At 35.0% G+C, this 18,781-nt stretch overlaps 1 protein-coding gene across 1 annotated transcript; it reads right to left on the bottom strand.

Moving 5' to 3' along the window:
- Window positions 1–389: 389 nt before the first annotated feature.
- mapk13 (mitogen-activated protein kinase 13) lies at window positions 390–14,653 on the bottom strand. The gene is made up of 12 exons (XM_079897934.1): window positions 14,255–14,653; window positions 12,954–13,083; window positions 11,549–11,607; window positions 11,111–11,216; window positions 9,796–9,825; window positions 7,034–7,081; window positions 6,844–6,958; window positions 5,361–5,432; window positions 4,814–4,893; window positions 4,482–4,560; window positions 2,034–2,207; window positions 390–1,938 (listed from the first exon to the last, which is right to left on the bottom strand). The coding sequence occupies exons 1-12, from the start codon at window positions 14,365–14,367 to the stop codon at window positions 1,847–1,849; spliced, it is 1,098 nt and encodes a 365-aa protein (XP_079754060.1). The 5' UTR covers window positions 14,368–14,653; the 3' UTR covers window positions 390–1,846.
- Window positions 14,654–18,781: the final 4,128 nt, after the last annotated feature.

Raw genomic sequence — 18,781 nt, 5'->3', positions numbered from 1 at the left:
GCAAGTGTGCTTCCCACACAGTTCATGCTATGGTCAGAGTTCATCACGACCTGTCATCTGTAAAGCATACAGCTCGATTGGTTGGAGAGATGCAGATATTAGGGCAGTGAGCAAAGAGGAGCTATATATTATTAGATTAACGACACAAGAGTGTATGTCAACAAATATGATCAAGAACCCAGGCGAGTACAAACAGTTTGCATGAGAGAGAGAGAGACACAGAGAGAGAGAGAGAGAATCACATTTTCAGGAGAGGGGAAAAAAAAGTCAGGAGGTTACTTAAGACATAGGTATATTTCAAGTACAGTTGATTAATGCATGCATTATCACATACAACAAACACTAACAACACACACACAAAAAAGAGAAAAATAAGTCAACAAGTCTTTGTCAGATCCCACATTTTATAACAACATCTCTATCTCTAACACCAATGTGCTACTCAATACCTTGATGGTGCCATTTGTCATGGCCAATCAATCACTTCCACAAGCTAAACATCCTGTCGCACCTTTCAAAGGATTTGAAGGTAGCAAAAACAAGCCATAAAGTCAACATGAGATTAGAACTGACCCTTATGTACTGTCTTAATACACATTCTTGGTCTTAATGTGAATAATTTGTCTGTAAATGTTAATCCAAATAAAAATGTCTCTGTAATCTTTCAATAAAATGCAATAACTGTACTTAACAGTCGCACTTATTTCTAAATCTCTCCCCTTTAACCATCTGTCTTCATTATGGAATGTAACTTTAACACCCACTATTTCACTATTCTTAAATCCCATTGGATAAAAATCTCGCTAGAAAAACAGGCAATGCCAGAAAACAATTTACTAGTAGCATATCACGTTTCACTCAGAAATATACCAGATTATCAAAGTAAATGGGTTGTAATTGCCATTTCATGTTGACTTTAAGTAGGTAAACATTTCACAATACTAAAGCTTTCTTTAAGTGTTTAATTGAAGTCAGTAACAGTGGTTACAGTGTCTGAAATCTTCAGACACAGCATCTATATATATATATATAAAAAAACATTTTCTTTATTTTTTAATATATACACTATCATTCAAAAGTTTAGAGTTGGTAAGATTTTTTAAAAAGGTGTGACATAAGTCTCATGCTCACCAAGGCTGCATTTATCTGACCAAAAAAACTGTAATATTGTGAAATATTACAATTTAATATATTTTAAAATGCAATTTATTCCTGTGATGCAAAACTGAATTTTCAGCATCATTACTTCCGTTTTCAGTGTCACATGATCCTTCAGAAATCATTCTAATATGATGATTTGCTGCTCAAGAAACATTTCTTCTTCTTATTATTATTATCAATGTTATTTAGCATCATTGATAAATAAAAGTATTAATTTCTTTAAAAAAAAAAAAAATCTTACTAACCCCAAAATTTGAATAGTATACAGATTGTGAAATACTTTAATAATAAGCCCCATAACACAAAAATACATGAAATTGTATATGGCTGTCCTTTTATAGAGCATTTTAACCTAATAGCACATAGGAGATATTTTAATTAAAAATAAAACATAAAATTCTTTTTTGTGGAAAGAATAAGAAGAACATTTAGCAGAATGAAGATTTTAGTTTGTTTTGCTCCCCACACAAAGCTATCATACAACTTTACTTTACCACAGTTGTCACTAAAAATAAAAAGCTCATTCACCAGAAGCCCAGATCCCACTGTCCAAAAGGAGTTGCTTATTGTACAAAATACTGCTATTCATATATATTTTTAAGGAGTGAATAAACATTCTAAATTGTTTCAAGGCGGAGACTAAATCGCATAATTGCAATACAGTACAGCGTTAATGTCAGACCCACTAACACTGTGAGGACATTGTGAGTGTGTTTCTTCTCTTTGAATCTCTTCTTGGGAAAGGAACAAAGCTCCTCACTTCTTTAAATGATAATCCTGTGAAAAAAATAGTCATGTTACATTTGCATACACAATTTATGTCACTATAAAATACAGCGGCCATAACTATTCGTGTAATATCTGTTGCTCACGTTTCCACTCTTCTAAGGGCATTGTGGCATTGTCGTAGCTGTCATCGTACGACGTGGGCTCTGGCCAGTCCTCTGGGTCCCTCAGGCCATCAAAATAACTGTGAGCCAAGGCACCATCAGCAGTGAGACGAGCGTCAGCATCTAGCACCAGCATCTTCTCAAGCATCTCTACCGCTGGGGTTAGTTACAGTGGCAATGTGGGACACAATGTGTCAGAAACAAAGTGACAGCATTAGAATAGCAAGAGCTGATACATGTATTATTATGTGAGCATTATTGTATTAGTACAGGGCAGGCTGAGCTATTGTTTGACAATAAAGTGCATTAGTGCCCGTCCACTTTTTCAATGGCGTTTGGTGTTCCGGAAGTATTTTGTCTATTCATTTCTTCCATAGGGATTTCAAAAAAGTCTTTGTTAAAGCGTTATAAGCCATGAACCAAGCCAACCAGCTACGAGGTGAATACTTCAGATACATTTTTTTAATGATGTTTATGTCTTTCTTTCTTCAGTCGAAAAGAAATTAACGTTTTTGAAGAAAAAAATTCACGATTTTTCTCCATATAGTGGACTTCAATGGGGTACAATGACTTGAAGGTCCTAACTGGAGTTTCAATGCATTTTCAAAGGGCTCTACACGATCCTAGCCGAGGAATAAGTGTCTAATCTTGCGAAACAATCGGCCATTTTCAAAAAATAAAAAAAATTATATATATATATTTATGAAGAGTTCAGATGCAAAAGCCTCTAAGTGCCATCTGAAATTTTCTTCTAGAATGATAATTTTTATAAAGCTTATATATTTAAGTTAAGTAATTTCACTTTAATGACAATTAATAGGTAATTTGCATTGTCATTTAATTGAAATTATTGAACTTAAATATACGAGCTTGATAAAAATTATCATTCTAGAAGAAAATTTCAAATGGCACTTAGAGGCTTTTGCGCATCTGAACTCTTCATATATATATATATATATATATATATATATATATATATATATATATATATATATATATATATATATATATATATATATATATATATATATATATACTTTTTAACCACAAATACTCCTCTTGCACTTGCTCTGCAATGCACCACACATTACATAATCACGTTGAAGAGTCACAAATGTTCCGGTTCAAAAAGGTAGGGTAGGGCGAAAAACTCTCTCATTTACTCCTCCAACTTCAAATCGTCCGACATCATTGTTTTACCTTTTATTTATACCTTTTTTTTTTTGTAAATGGCGTTTGACTTAGTCTTTGTTGCACGTTCACTTTGTAAACACTAGGTCGGTACTTCCACCTACGTCACGGGTGACCTTTCAATGTGATTACGTAATGCGTGGCGCATCGCAGAGCTAGTGCAAGACGAGCATTTGTGGTTAAAAAGTATATAAATGCTTATTTTTTTATAGAAAATGACATTGTTTCGCAAGATAAGACCCTTATTCCTAGGCTGGGATCGTGTAGAGCCTTTGAAGCTGACTTGAAATTGCAATTTGGACCTTCAAACCATTGTACCCCATTGAAGTCCACTATATGGAGAAAAATCCTGGATTTTTTTCCTCAAAAACCTTAATTTCTTTTCGACTGAAGAAAGAAAGACATGAACATCTTGGATGATGTGGGGGTGAGTAAATTATCAGGAAATATGAATTCTGAAGTGAACTAATCCTTTAATGGCTTTAGCAAATAGTGATCGTTTCGACTCGCTGATTGGTGGAATTTTCTGTATTATGGGTAATGTATTAATGTAGATTAAGAACCTCATAGTTCACAGTGAGTCTGTCTTTAAAGGTTATCAATAAAAATCAACTTCCCTATGGAGTAACCGAATGGAGTTTTTACTTCTGAAACTCGACAGTTGCACTCTATAGTTATTTTGTCTTTTTTTTTTTACCCTTTATTAGGGCTAGTCGGGTCTAATTAAGCTTGGTTTAAGGTACTAGAATATGCCAATATAACATTAGAGTCAAGTTTTAAAACACCCAATGCATTATTAACTAATTGTAAGGTGTTACCAAATCTATAAATATCTGCAGAGCTAACAAAGCTTGTTACAGAAAACGTAACATTGAATAATGTCATTAAATTGTTTGGCTGACATTTCATATTTTGTTTGGGATGCCTATTAAATTCCAAGTTGCTAATCTTATCTTGAAGTTTCCGCTGCTGTGAAATAGTGCAGAATATGTGTGGCCATATATTCTGGTGACATTGTACCTGAAGTTTGGTGTAAAAATGTAAAAACTTGCTTAAATTGCCCTGTTGCAATTGCTCCAGCATCTTGTCATTTTTGTCAGAAATAATGATGCACCACATTGACAGGTAATAACTATGCAGTCAAACTAAATCATAAGTTTTACACTGAAAAAAGTTATCTTGCTAAGCATGAAATGTGACAACATGACAAAGGAGTAATTTTATTGGGGTATTACTTACCTTTTTTACTGGCTCTGGGAAACAATGTAGAGAAATCTTTGCGTGGGTAGTGGGGAAGGGATCTGATATAGCTCTTAGCCTATTTAACAGCAGTGAAGAGATATTGACATTTATCAAGATCGGGGATGACAGCTGAGCACAGAAGCTACAGCAACTGTCACACAATATGATTCAAATTGAAAATTTCCCCCAAAATATTCAAGACCATCTTATTTTGCATCGCATTAGCAATTCATTCCGAGTTGCATCAGAGATCAGTCACACATTTAATCAAAATCCAGACACACCACGTATTAAATATACTATCTTTGGTTGCATTGAAAATGTCTTACCTCTGGGCTTTCCAGTTTCTCAATAAATTCTGGACCTGGTGTTCCTGTTACTTTCATTATCTGAGTCAACTGATCCATGTCTGAATGTCAAAAATCAAAGGCAATACACAGCATGTCATTTCCAACTCCAAGTTATTTCTGTTCTTGACAAGCAAGACAAAAGGGAATAAGTGAGCACAGCATTTCTAAATGCAATCACAATTAGCTAAATGACAGTGCCTGTATGTCAGTGAAATTTAAGAAACAGTGTTAAAAGGATAGTTCATCCAAAAATGAAAATGATTTCAAACCTGTATGCTGTTATTTTAAAATATTCTATAAAGTAGAATATTTGAAGAGAAACACAATGATTTTTTTTTTTTTTATATATATATATATATAAAACAAAAAACAAAACAAATGCAACAAAATATAGGTTTGGAAGGACATGAGTAAATAATGTAAGAACTTAATTTATGGATGAACTATTCCTTTAAAATATCTTTAATCTAGCCCTCAGAATGTGGTCATTTAGTAAAAAAATAGTAAAGTGAATGCTGAAGGATACAGTCTTTTCCTTTAAAGAGTGTTTTTCCATTGAACATTTCACCCATGATGCACCCAACAGACCAGATGTCCACTAGAAAGGAGGAAAAAGGCAACAATCACAATTATAGAACTATGATAATCATTACAACCACCAGTCCTTAAAAGAATGCAAACCATTTGACATACTATACATTCACGCAGCAATACTGAACTCAGCAATATAGTATTGATCTTAGTAATAAAATAATCAGAGCACATTCAGACTAACTGGCAATTAAAGACTGATATCTACATTAAGTGTTATCTTTATTTAGCAAACATAACTATACATATTTTAGCACAGTAAATATGAATGTTATCCCATTAATATTCATGTGAATAAGAGATATACACGGAGTTCTAAACTAACGGTTAGGAGGAGCTTGTTTATCGAGTTCTGTCAGTCCCAACATGAGAACACATATAAGTGTAGTAATATCACAGGTGACTGAGTTCAGTACTTAGACAACAATCCCACAGGCAGCAAATGCAGAAACATTTGACTTTTTATTAATTACAATTCATTACCATATGTTAAATACATTTAATGGCATTTTAATTCATCATTTTTTTTTGTAAATAGTAAATACAAGAAAAAAGCCAGTCAATCAATTCAATATTCTATGAATCTTAAGAAGATTGGTAAAGATTTACATATGTAAATTTGTTAGAAATAAATTCTATGCATTTAACTGGAAGGTGTCTTAATTGTCTATCCAAACAATTCTGTGTTAGAACTACAGTAGTGGCCAAAAGTGAAGTTATAATGATCCTAAAAGTTTGATTAAACCATTAAAATATGGGGAAATATTTGATATTTTTTTAAATATTTGAAACATAAGGCAATAACAAAACACTAAACTTGGTTAAGGTATTTATCTGAAAATTATTTGGCAAAAAAGGCAAACTAAAGATAGAGGTTTTATTTTATTTTGGGGGAAAAATGCATAGAAAAACAAAAAGTTCACAGGAAAAGCATATATTGACTACAAATATAATCGCTTATTAACATTTGGATGGTTACCTCTCGTTTAAGCATGTGTTCATAATTTCTTTGTATGATAGCCTTGCCAAAAATTGTCCACACAATTTGGCATGTTTCATTGCGTTATCACAACAACAAAACAAACACTGAGTCCCAGCACAACTATGCAATATGCTTTCAAATGCTTGGAATAAAGGATGTAAATGTCAATTTGCCTAGGCTAGAGATCACTTCTGGCCACTATTGTTTACCTATGAATCCTAATGAGAGAATGCTATAAATGCTCATATAGACCAATAGAGGTGCCATTGGACAGATTTCAAGAAACTAACTGGACTATAACAGATGACTGAATCAATAATTAATTATTTACCTCATATTTTATTAAAAAATGTTTTTCCTAATCTAAAACACCTGAGTAACTCTTGTTAATAATTTGAGTAGCAATATACATCTTAAAGAATGACAAACATCTTGCCTGTCTGAGTGTAGTGCATCCAGTTTAGAATGACCTCAGGGGCCCGGTACCACCGCGTCACGACATAACCTGTCATCTCCGCTTCCGCATGACGTGCCAGGCCAAAATCCAATATCTGCAGCCAGAGCAAAGGAACGTGTTACTATCAAATGTCTTTTCTCTTTTATGGTAAAAGAATGGTGGCACAGACCTTCAGCTCACAGTCTTGGTTCACAGCCAGGTTTCCTGGTTTGAGGTCCTGCAATGCAGAAAGGTGTTAATCTTCCTACAAAGACATTGTTCTTAGACAATCACAAAAGATCATAGTGAGTTTCTTAACAAATCTTTAATCTGAATTCCACAAGCTGTATTTTTCACATTCAAAGTGAGCTGGGCGGCTTCAAACAGTTCTAAGCATGTACAGGCACTGCCTCACTTAACAGGAAACCACTGTGATTAACTCGTAGGACAATGCACAATAGGAAAGCTCACCCAAAGCAAAAAGCCTTGAACTCACTGATATGAATAGAATTAGAGACACAATAAAGTACATTTCTAGCCTGGAAATCCAGACCTAAATCTGAAAGATTAAAGGGGTGGTTCAGAATTTTGGACATCGGACCTCATTTATAAGTTAGCCTGTGTGTTATTTATCAGTGGAGACAGTATTCAAAAATTTTCACCCAGTCCTTCCAGTTGCATAGTTCGCCGGTGCTAGGCTAGTCAACGGTAACTGCTAGCCTGCCATTAAAAACAGTTTTACCCACTCCACAGTACACCAAAAGCAAATAAATTATAACGCCAGACTATCGATGTAAATGTCTGTTGAGAGAATAATGTTAGAAATCAAACTACTCTTGCATCTCAATGATCGCATTACATTTACAGGAACTAGTTTCTCATTGCAATGCGATGAAAGGGTAGTTTGATTTTTAACATTATTCTCTCAACAGACATTTACATCGGTAGTCTGGCGTTATGATTTATTTGCTTTTGGTGTACTGTGGAGTGGGTAAAACTGTTTTTAATGGCAGTCTAGCAGATACCGTTGACTCGCACTAGCCTAGCACCGGCGAACTATGCAACTGGAAGGACTGAGTGAAAGTTTTTGAAAACTGTCTCCACTGATCAATAACACACAGGCTAACTTGTAAATGAGGTCCGATGTCCAAAATTCTGAACCACCCCTTTAATGGTCTGGCATCGACTAATGAAAATCGGCCAGCTCGAGGGGCGGCACCAAGCATGCATTTAAAAATCTCACTGCACGCAATTGGATAACACTATGACCAATCTCAACAAGCCCCATACGCTTAGCTACCAGAGGAGCTAACTGGTAGATTAGACTCTTGCCGTATCCGGTCGGCAAAACAGCAAAAACGTCCTTCTTGCAAAGGAACGAGCGCCATCTTCTGTTCCTCTTTTAGATAAAAAGCCTAACTCGTTCATTGTAGCGGCCAAAGCCTTTCAAACAACTGGTGTTCATCCATAGCCATCTTGCAATGTTTACTAATGACTTCGACGTCACAGCGCTGTCATCTTCTGTTTAGCTCGCCTCTGGCCCGCCTATATCAGATAACCCGATGTGATTGGTGCAGCTCAGATCGAGGGGCATATTTAATGAGCATCATTACTTGACACCAGAGTAACTCGCTGAGCAAATTCAACTTGTGCTCTCGCGAGAACTCTGGATTTCCAGGGTAGTACATTTCAGAACTCGCATGTTTAGGTAATATAATCAGACTACTTTTTGAATAAAGTTAGATTACTTCAACATTACGTTTAGTCGTAACTTGTTTATTACATAGATTTGAATAAGATAATCTTGTTTTATAGAAGATTATGTTGAAAATTGTCATCAACAAATTGAAGTGCATTAAACATTACATTATGTCAGGGTTTCCCAAACTGGAGTTTGCGAAGGAACTGCAGGGGGGTTCGTAAGTTGAAGAAAAGTTCATAATTAATTAATTCATAAAAATTTAACATTTTAAAACAATCGAAATACAACACAAAAAAAGATTAAATATTTTATTTGTTATGCTGTATGGCCTCTGACTTATGTATATTCAGAAAGTCTTATAGTATTGGGGAATTGCACGAGCAATAGGCTGTTTTTGAAAGGACAATTTAAAAGATAGAAAAGAAGAATTAGTGAGAATCAATAAATTATGAATAAATTACTGCCATTTTGTGAATAAAGCAATCATGTAATCAATAAAAATATAACAGTAGTCTGATTATGTGTATTTTAAAATGTAATGTAATCTAATTACAAGGAATATGATTACATATAATTAGTTGCTACCCAGCGCTGTTCACAATATTACTGTTTTTAATTTTTTACTGTATTTACTGTACTGTATATATTTCTGTAACCAAATACCTTGTTGTCTTCAAAAACATTTTTAAAAAAGTCTGAACAGTAGGGTTATATGCCAATTTTAAGAATCCAGTTAATTAAATGTTTTACAAAAAAAGTTTTGTACATTAATTCACATTAATTGTTAATTAATTCATTAAAATCATTAATTTAACATATTCTTTATTTGGAATTTTGACCCCCCCCAAAAAAGATTATTCATAATCAATTAACAAAAACACAGCTTCATGTTACATAGAGTTAAAACCATGACTCAAAACAGCAATACATTATATTAAAACTAATTGGATGAGACATGACTGAAGCTGTTGTAAAATAGTTATTAACAAATATAAATCATATTTATTACTCTTCAAATGAGAGGGATCTTCTCAGATTAGAGGAGGTGTAGATAATGGCTGTTGGTAGTCCACTGATCAATACATATTAGCGAATTAGCTGCAAGTAAATTTAATTCATGGAGATGAAAACTCCCCCATGGAGCGAAGAGCTACAACGATCCCAAGAGATGCCCAGTGCCTTTAATTCAGCAATGTGTGGAAATGATAATTATGAGCAGATGCTGTTTATTCACTGCCAGTCTCACTTACTCTGTGAATGATGCCAGCACCATGAATGTACTGTGGAGTGGAGAAAAACAGAGGGACAGAGAGAAAAAAGAAATCAGTATAATGAAATATTTCAGTGTTATGTTTTAGTATTTGATTACACTAATCGGATTGATCAGAAAGACTGTATTAACATTCCCTCTGGCAATGATCCTAAACCCAAAGTATACTTCTGTTTTTACACATACATACAATGCACTGAGCGCATGCAGAACAATTTTTCCTAACCAAGCATGCAATGTACACTTTGTTCACACACACTATCATATCAAGTATACTTTGAAAGGCTATGCATTTGACTCTATGCATACGCTGAACGTTGGCATCAAAACTGACGTTTACTATGGTGCATGTAAAGTGCATGTCTGGTTTTCTGCAGTATTACTGCTTTGCATTAATTAAAGCATTTGCAGGTGGATACGTTTCTTTTCTGACCTAGTGAATGCCTGATGTGATTTACAAGTGCCAAATATTTGGTCTTTTTTCTCAAACATTCAGTTACTTTACTATCGTAAGACATTTAGTCAACAGGAAACTGCATTCGTAACAATTTTTTTACTTCCATAATGTGATTCTTGCAAAAAGGAAAATGAAAGAAGCAAAACTGTTTAAATCATCAGGAATTTAAAGGATTGTGGTTGTTTTGGAGGGGAAGCAATTTTTCTTTTTTTAGAGTAAAGTTCACTGATAAATTATGCACAGTAAATCCACAAACACGTTTGGGGTTGGTAAGATTTTTTTTAAATGATTTTAGAAGTCTCTTATTCTCACCAAGGCTGAATTTATTTGATCAAAAATACAGTAAAATCAGTAATATTGTGAAATATTATTACAATATATTTTAAAATGTAATTCATGATGAAAAAGCTGAATCAGCAGCCACATGATCTATCAGAAATCATTCTAATATGATGATTTGGTGCTTAATAAACATTTCATAGTATTGTCAACACTAAAAACAGTTGTGCTGCTTGCTTAATATCATTGTGGAAACCATGATACATTTTTTCAGGATTCACTAATGAATAGAAAGCTCAAAAGAAAATAATTTATTTGAAATAGAAATCTTTTGTAACATCATAAATCTCTTTACTGTCTCTTTTGATCATTTTAATGGATTCTTGCTGAATAAAAGTATAGATTTTAAAAAATCGTACTGACCCCAAACCTTTGAAAGGAATTGTATTAACACGGCATTTTTCATTTTACACGCGAGGAGAAACTATTGGAAACTTGTTGCATCATGCCTGGTTAGGAAAATGTGGCCTCTCTATGTGAGATGTTATTTCGTTTTAACCTTTAGTCCGCACAGCATCTGATAGACCAGGAACTGGATCCGGTCTTCTGTAAGGACGCCCTTGACTTTAGAGAGATCGGTGTACATGTACGGCATCACCAGGTAGCTAAAACAGAAAGGAATTGCTTATTTCTCTTTTTATTTAAGGAACAGTTCACCCAAAAAATAAATTATGTCATTATATAATGACCGCCATGTTGTCTCAAACCCATAAGCAGTTATTCTCTCCATTAGAAAAGGATCTTCATGCAGCTCTTTTACATCAGACTGAAATTAAAGTCACTATGAAATGTCGTTTTATTAAAAAAAAAAGAGAGATAAAGGTTGAGTAAATAAAGACAGAATTTTTATTTATGGCTGAACTATTTCTTTAAATCGGTCTCAGGACATATGGCTAACAGATAGTTTTCACATACACAGGCCTCATTAAAGACTTACAAGTCTTGGAAGTTGTCCATTCTGGAGGCAGGAGTGAAGACGTCTAGCAGGCCTATTACCTTGGGTTGGACAGCAAAAAGGCAAGAAGTGAGTCACAGTCTTTTCAAGATATTATAATGGTGTTAGATGGTCTGAATAAGGCTGCCTGAGCTTCAGTGTTCTGTGTATCTTTTAGATTAGGGGTGTAACGGTACTCGTATTCGTATTGAACCGTTCGGTACGAGGCTTTCGGTTCGGTGTTCGGTACGCAATTTCAAACCGAACGGTTCGTTGGACCATTTTTCCTGCCGACCAAAATTTCGTTATTTCAAATGTAGGCGGGTCGCGCGTGGCAAGCGCGCTCATCAATGGCTCTGGCGCTCATAAAGTAAGAGACGCTGGCGCGACCACAACATTGTCCGACATCAAATGGCAAACGTAATGTAAGCAGAACGAAACTGAGCTACTCGTTATTGTGTGGTTGAAGGACCGTTTATCAGTTTGGACCAAAGCATCTTGATCGAAGCGACACTGTTACTACACAGCGCTAAGAGATCCAGTAAAGAAATCATTTAAATTCGCCACTTAAGTAATAACATCGCTGCGAGATCTAGTGAGAAACATTCACATTTCTCCGTTATTAACGGATCAAACAGCGCTGACGTGGAAACCAGGAAGAAACATTGTGCCATGAATGAACTATCCAGTGTCCACAGATCAGCAACATTTACCATGGATTTACTGTAGTAACACTGCAACCATGAAAGTTTGGCAGGAATAGTAGGCTATAATGCCTTCAAGTAACATTACGTTGGTTTTATTTTGACATTATGAATAAAATTGCTGCCCTCAAATGTTAATCTGAACTAAAAATAGACCTTTGTTTATAACTACTACAATATTAGGCTACATTTAATTTTTTTCCAGGAGCTGTTTTGTTTTATATGCTCCTAAGAAGAGTCAATTATAGCTCCATCATTGCTGAAAAAAAAAAAAAAAAAAAAATTCACTTTTTTATGTTAGTTTTAATAAAAAAAAAAAAATTATCTGGCATTTCTTTCTTTTTGCTGTACCGAAAACGTACCGAACCGTGACACAAGTGTATCGTATTGAACCGAACCGTGAATTTTGTGAACCGTTACACCCCTATTTTAGATACTAATATATTACACAGTTTATGACACTGCAATCAATTATCATTGTCTCCAGGCGCCACAAGTATCCTGTACTGTACACACACACACCCCAAGCTAAACATTTGATACTCGCACCATTCTCAATGAAAACAATGAGTATGGTGTGATACAAGTTTTTTGTGCCTTGTAAAAGCCACTCAAGCCATTCAAACTTCTTTCTGGTTGTGCTGAAATCTAGCACTAACAGGCATGTCAGCACTCGAGGCATGTCAGGCATAGACGACACTTACATTTTCATGTTTCATATGCTTGAGTAGCCTCAGTTCACGATAGGCTCTCTTTGCGAAGATCTCCGACTGAAAGGGTCGGTGCAGCTTCTTGATGGCCACCTTCTCTTTGGTTTTATTGTTGATGGCCGAGCTAAGATAGGGAGAACAATCACTATCATGCCCAAACATTATGAACTGAGGTTAACGTTTCAAGAAGCAACAGTAACTGATTCAGGAACTGATACAGAAAATGCAATATTCAAATAAGAAACTACACAAGCACGTTTTCTGATACAATCCACACACACTGCTTTGCTGCAAAGACTAAGTTGTCAGAGCATGTGGGTTTTATAGTCGCCCACTTTCACCAGAGTTTGATCTAACAGCAGTTGTGAAGGTTTTGTGGCATCAAACCCTCAACAGGAAATGTCAATGCTGCTGGGATAGATCATATCATGACTAATTTTAGCAATAATGTGAATGCCATTGTAAATGCACAATACAGTAGCACAGACAAACATAAATGTCCATAGCAAAAGGCCTGCAAAATTAGGAATGCATGATACATTGGTGACATCAGTAGCAATGTCAGCCCATTTGACCATTACCGGATATTGAACATTTCCAACTAGAGTAAAAAATAAAATAAAAAAAGAGTTTTAAAAACTTCAAAACATCCACTTTAATGCATCTTTTCAACTGCACAGTGCATTTGACACCTGGCTTCCACTTGAAACATGTGATTTCACTTAAACAGTCTAAAAAATATAGAGTTCTACCATATCAGTTATCATTCATAACAAAATTATAATTGGCTATTGTATCAGGCCAATGTTTGATTTCAGACTGCCCCAACATATGTGTATTTAACTCCACACAATATTTTATAAGTTGATCAATTAGGATTTAAGCTACAACCAGGTTATAGGAAGGAAGTTCAGCACAAAATTACAGTACCAGGATTAGTATATTTTTAAATTCCCCAAGTTATTATTCACAAGATACTAGAAGTTAATTCATTCATTAAGTAATGGGACATTGTTGTTGCGTTACCCTATAAACCTATGCTTTTGCAAGTAAACATTGACTAGATACTATAGTAGAACTTATAATTAACTATTTAGTAATGAGTAACCGCATGGAATACTTGGAAAGTGACTAGTAGCAAGTAATAGAATTGATAATAGTCACTAAGAATGCTAACAAAATAGCAGTTCGTTGAAAGCAATGAATGCTAATGCGGCTTGCCAGTCTTCATGCATGTGATAACCTGTTGAGATGCAGTTCATGTGCGGCTACCTGTCTGCCAGGAACTTACTCACCACACGCTGCCATAAGCTCCAGTTCCGATCTGCTTCAAGCAAATGTACTTTTCCGGAACTTCCCATACCGTACTGTTGATCTCCTCTCGATTGAATTCCACCCGTGACTCCATTTAGCTGTGAAGGAAAACAGGCAGAAATCAAACGTTCACCGCGCACGCAGCGACTCCTACGCGATATTCTGCATTCGAGCTACAAAAGGTCACTGCGTAGGAACGATTCTGTTTCACGCCAAAATAAAACGGCCGTTTATCTGGTTCCATGTAGTGCGGAGCGGCCGCGGAATCGACGGTTTAAAGCACGATCCATCGAAACTTTGAAAAGCTCGCTGTAATCGAACGCGCTGAGATCTGTCTGACGTTGACGTCATGATCCCCGCACACGCCCACTTTCGAATTCAAGCAACTGCAGCTTTGATTGACACACTGCTGCTCACCTTCATGTAAACACATATCTGGGTTGTTCAGTTGCATAACACCATAGGGTTAGTAGCACGTGTTAGCTAATTCACTTTGAATGTAAAATATAAATAAATGACATTTGTTATCCTCAAACTGTCCCTCTGCTCTATGATTGACATTGATCATATAATCATATAAACTCTTTTGAAGAATCTCCCGTGTTCTCTGAAATGATTCTTTGTAATAAAATATTAACATAAAACCGAATTTAAAAGTATGATTTAAAGAAAAATTAATAAATATGTTTTTGTTTGTTTTTTACAACAGAAATGAATCAACACTGAACTTACTTAAAGGGATAGTTCACCCAAAAATGAAAATTAGCCCATGATTTACTCACCCTCAAGTCATCCTAGGTGTATATGACATTCTTCTTTCAGACGAATACAATCAGAGTTATATAAAAAATATATCCTGGCTCTTCCAAGCTTTATAATGGCAGTGAATGGCCGTTTCTGTTTTGAAGTCCAATAAAGTGCATCTGTCCTTGATAAAAGTAATCCTCACGGCTCTGGCGGGTTAATAAAGGCCTTCTGAAGCAAAGCGATGCGTTTGTGTAAGAAAAATATCCATATTTAACACTTTATATAAGTGTTATTATAACTCACTTCTGACCAAACGAAGATACGGATAATACGTCGCATTACTCCACTTACACTTGCGAGTAATGCGACGTACTTCTGATATTTACGCTACGCCATGACGCACTACGCTACTTCCGACGTTACAAGTTGCTTAAGTTGCGGTTTTGGCGTAAGTGGAATCCGTATGTTCGTTTGGCCGGAGCTAGTTATTTTACTTTATAAAGTTTTTAATATAAATGTCATATACACCTAGGGTGAGTAAATCATGGGCTAACGAGCGAAATTGACAACGAACGCCGAGGAGACTTACAGACTGTAAGTAAATGAGTTGATTTATCCGCATTTTAATATGCTCTCGTTCATAGAGATTTTTAGGCTTTTAAGGTTGGGTAGAATCTGCCATCTCTGACCCAGTTTGTTTGCTGCAATAGCTGCAATAGCTGCAATACGCTGTGTTTCCTGCCAACTGGCATCCTGAGGTGTCGAAATACTATTGGGTGAACTGGCAGTGGGCGAGATCACACAAACAAAAACAAAAACAGACACTCCAACACGGAACTCGCGTTTCAAAGTAAAATAACTGGCTGTAGAAGTGTTTTTCAGAGAAATGAGTATCTGATCTTAGCATGTTTCCTAAATATCTGCATACATATTATGGTATTTTTATGCAGCATCTTTAAGCTGGACAATGACACTATTTTCTTCTATAGCTACTGTACAGCCAAAACTTTGTTGCCAAAACATTATTTTCCTGTTGTTACTGTAAAGCTACTTTGAAAAAATCTTGTAAGAAGCACTATATATAAATAAAGGTGACTTGACTTGATTTTTAGGCTCTTAAAAAAAGAGCAAAGCATGCTTTCCTTTACAGTTTTATAAATGCATTTGAGGGGAAACTAAAAAGTAATATTTGAGAAATTCAACAAACAAATATATATATATATATATATATATATATATATATATATATATATATATATATATATATATATATATATATATATATAATCAGTTAAAAACTATACAAAATTAAGTGCTAGGCCCATAAATATATAAAACATATATTCACACTTCACAAAAAGAAATACTACTCCCAGATTAGTATCTCTGGGAGATACTAGACCTGGTTATGTTGTAAAGTACACAGTATAAAACACAACTGTCAAAATTAAGACAAACACCCTGGAAAAACATGAGTGACGTGTACATAGTTAAAAGTGAAATGGTTTTTCTAAGAAGAAATGCATATTATTCATTCAAAAGCAAATCTGTGAGGCTCAAATTCACTCGTGGGACATCAGCAGATATTCGGCCTGGGTGTAATGGAAACTGACATGTCCTTTTGGTATATCAGGACAGTTATACCAATGTGATTGATAGTACAGTAAAGGTTATAGTGAGCCATCACAAAATTAAATGCAGTAGAGAATCTGGGAGTAGTATCTCTTGAATGTTCCCTCTGGGGCATATACATCTCTCTACCAGTTTTACAGGCACTGAACCACTCAATTATTGGAAGGCTATAACTGTGAAAGACAAAAATAAATTCTTACAGGCTCTCCACTGGCCCATAAATGAAAGCTTATTTATTTAAACATTTGCTATCCACCAGATGGCACTGTCAGACAGTCATAATGTGAGCAGCATCACAGCAGTGTAACATTAGTCTTAACGCCATCATCACAAATAAAAACTTTAAAAAAAAAAAACTTATAAGGTCACGAAGTTTAATAAATTAATATTAATATGCGTTGGTATAGAAGTAATATAAAAGCATTAAAAACTAGGCTTGTCTAATAAGCCCTTATACCCGTCTAACATTTTCAGTGTCAGAGAGCCGGCTGACATGCTCTTGTAAAAATGATGAATAAAAAAGAAGTCACTCTTTTACGGCCACGACTTCCTGTGTTGCAGTGCAGAGATAATTGGCTCATTAGCAGCAGACTGCGTTGTGGTGGGCTCTTCCTTCCTGAACTAACGGTTGTGTGGGGGGTGTGGGGGGCTTTGGCTCTTTATCCCCGATCTGAATAATCATACTGGATCTAAATGTCAGTAGTGTCACTCTAATATGTATTCATAACACGGGGGGTTTTATTTATTAAAAGATCTGGGTGGTGATGTAAACCCTAGCTAAAATACACATTTAAACCTGGATTGACACATCTGCAAATCATTTCAAGTGAATACATTTAGGCATTTTCTATCTTGTTTCTTGGAAAGCCTTAATAATGCACTATAATATGCATTCAGAAGTCTTAATAAAACATTCAGTGTAGGTTTTAATGGGTTTAAATCTTGCAGACTGTTTTGAAGATTTTACATATAGACAACAACTGGCTGATGTTGTCATAGCTTCAAATTAGAATGAATTAGACCTCAGTTGAATACCTTCACTGTAAAAAATCATATGATCAATAAGTTATGACAACATGTGTTTTTACTTTGCTTTAACTCATCAAAATAAGTTAAGCAACTTGTTTAGAAGTTACACAAGATTCAACTCATTTTGAAGTCAGTTTAATAATTTAAAGGGATAGTTCACCCACAAATGAAAATTATTCTATAATTTACTCACCCTCAAGCCATGGGTGTATATGACTTTCTTCTTTCAGGCAAACTAGCTTCCGGTAACGTCCATCAGTGCGACTTTAAATTTAAAGCCAGTGATTTAATAAAGTTGTAAATATGGATATTTTTCTTGCAAAAATGCTTTGCTTCGCTTCAGAAGGCCTTTATTAAGGCCTTCAGAAGGCCCCTGGAGCTGTATGGATTATTTTTTATTAATATAACTCCAATTGCCAATTGGCTGAAAGAAGAAAGTCATACACCTGGCTTGAGGGTGAGTATGGGATAATTTTCATTTTTGGGTGAACAAACCGTTTAAGTACAATCGATTTGGATGTTTAAGGCAGAAACTCTGTTTACAGTGTTCTGACATCCACAATAATAATAATAATAATAATAATATATTTATTTTTTATAGCGCCTTTCAAGAACCCAAGGTCGCTTCACAAAAATAATACAAAGAGTTGACAGACAAAGAGACAAGCAATCTGCTTATTATAACAATCAAACAAGCAGGAAAGCAGATGGAGACAACCAATAACTACAAATAATTAACATGAGAAGTTATATAATCAAAGAAAACATCAATTTCGATAAAGTAAACAGCATGTAACATAAAAAATAAAAAAGTGGAAGACAGAGAAATAGAGAGGAAAATAATTATTTACTGAGCATGGTGAATATATAAGTTTTAATTTGAGATTTAAAGGTCTGGAGGTTAGGGTTATAGGGTTAGGTTATCTTTTGTTACAACAAAAGATACGAGTAGTGTTTTTGCTTCCCTTTTAAAAGCCTTTTTATTTATTTTGCAATCCTAATTATGTTTTATATAGTTGCATTTAATTTGTACCCTATCAGAACAGATATGCAACACATTTTTGGTCACAAACCAGTAAGGGCCAATTTAATGTTCTGAA

Source organism: Squalius cephalus, assembly GCF_949319135.1.
Source record: "Squalius cephalus genome assembly, chromosome: 16".
NCBI classification, from domain to species: Eukaryota; Metazoa; Chordata; class Actinopteri; order Cypriniformes; family Leuciscidae; genus Squalius; species Squalius cephalus.
Note: the sequence above shows the minus strand (reverse complement) of the source record. Positions and strands in the feature narration are given on the sequence as shown.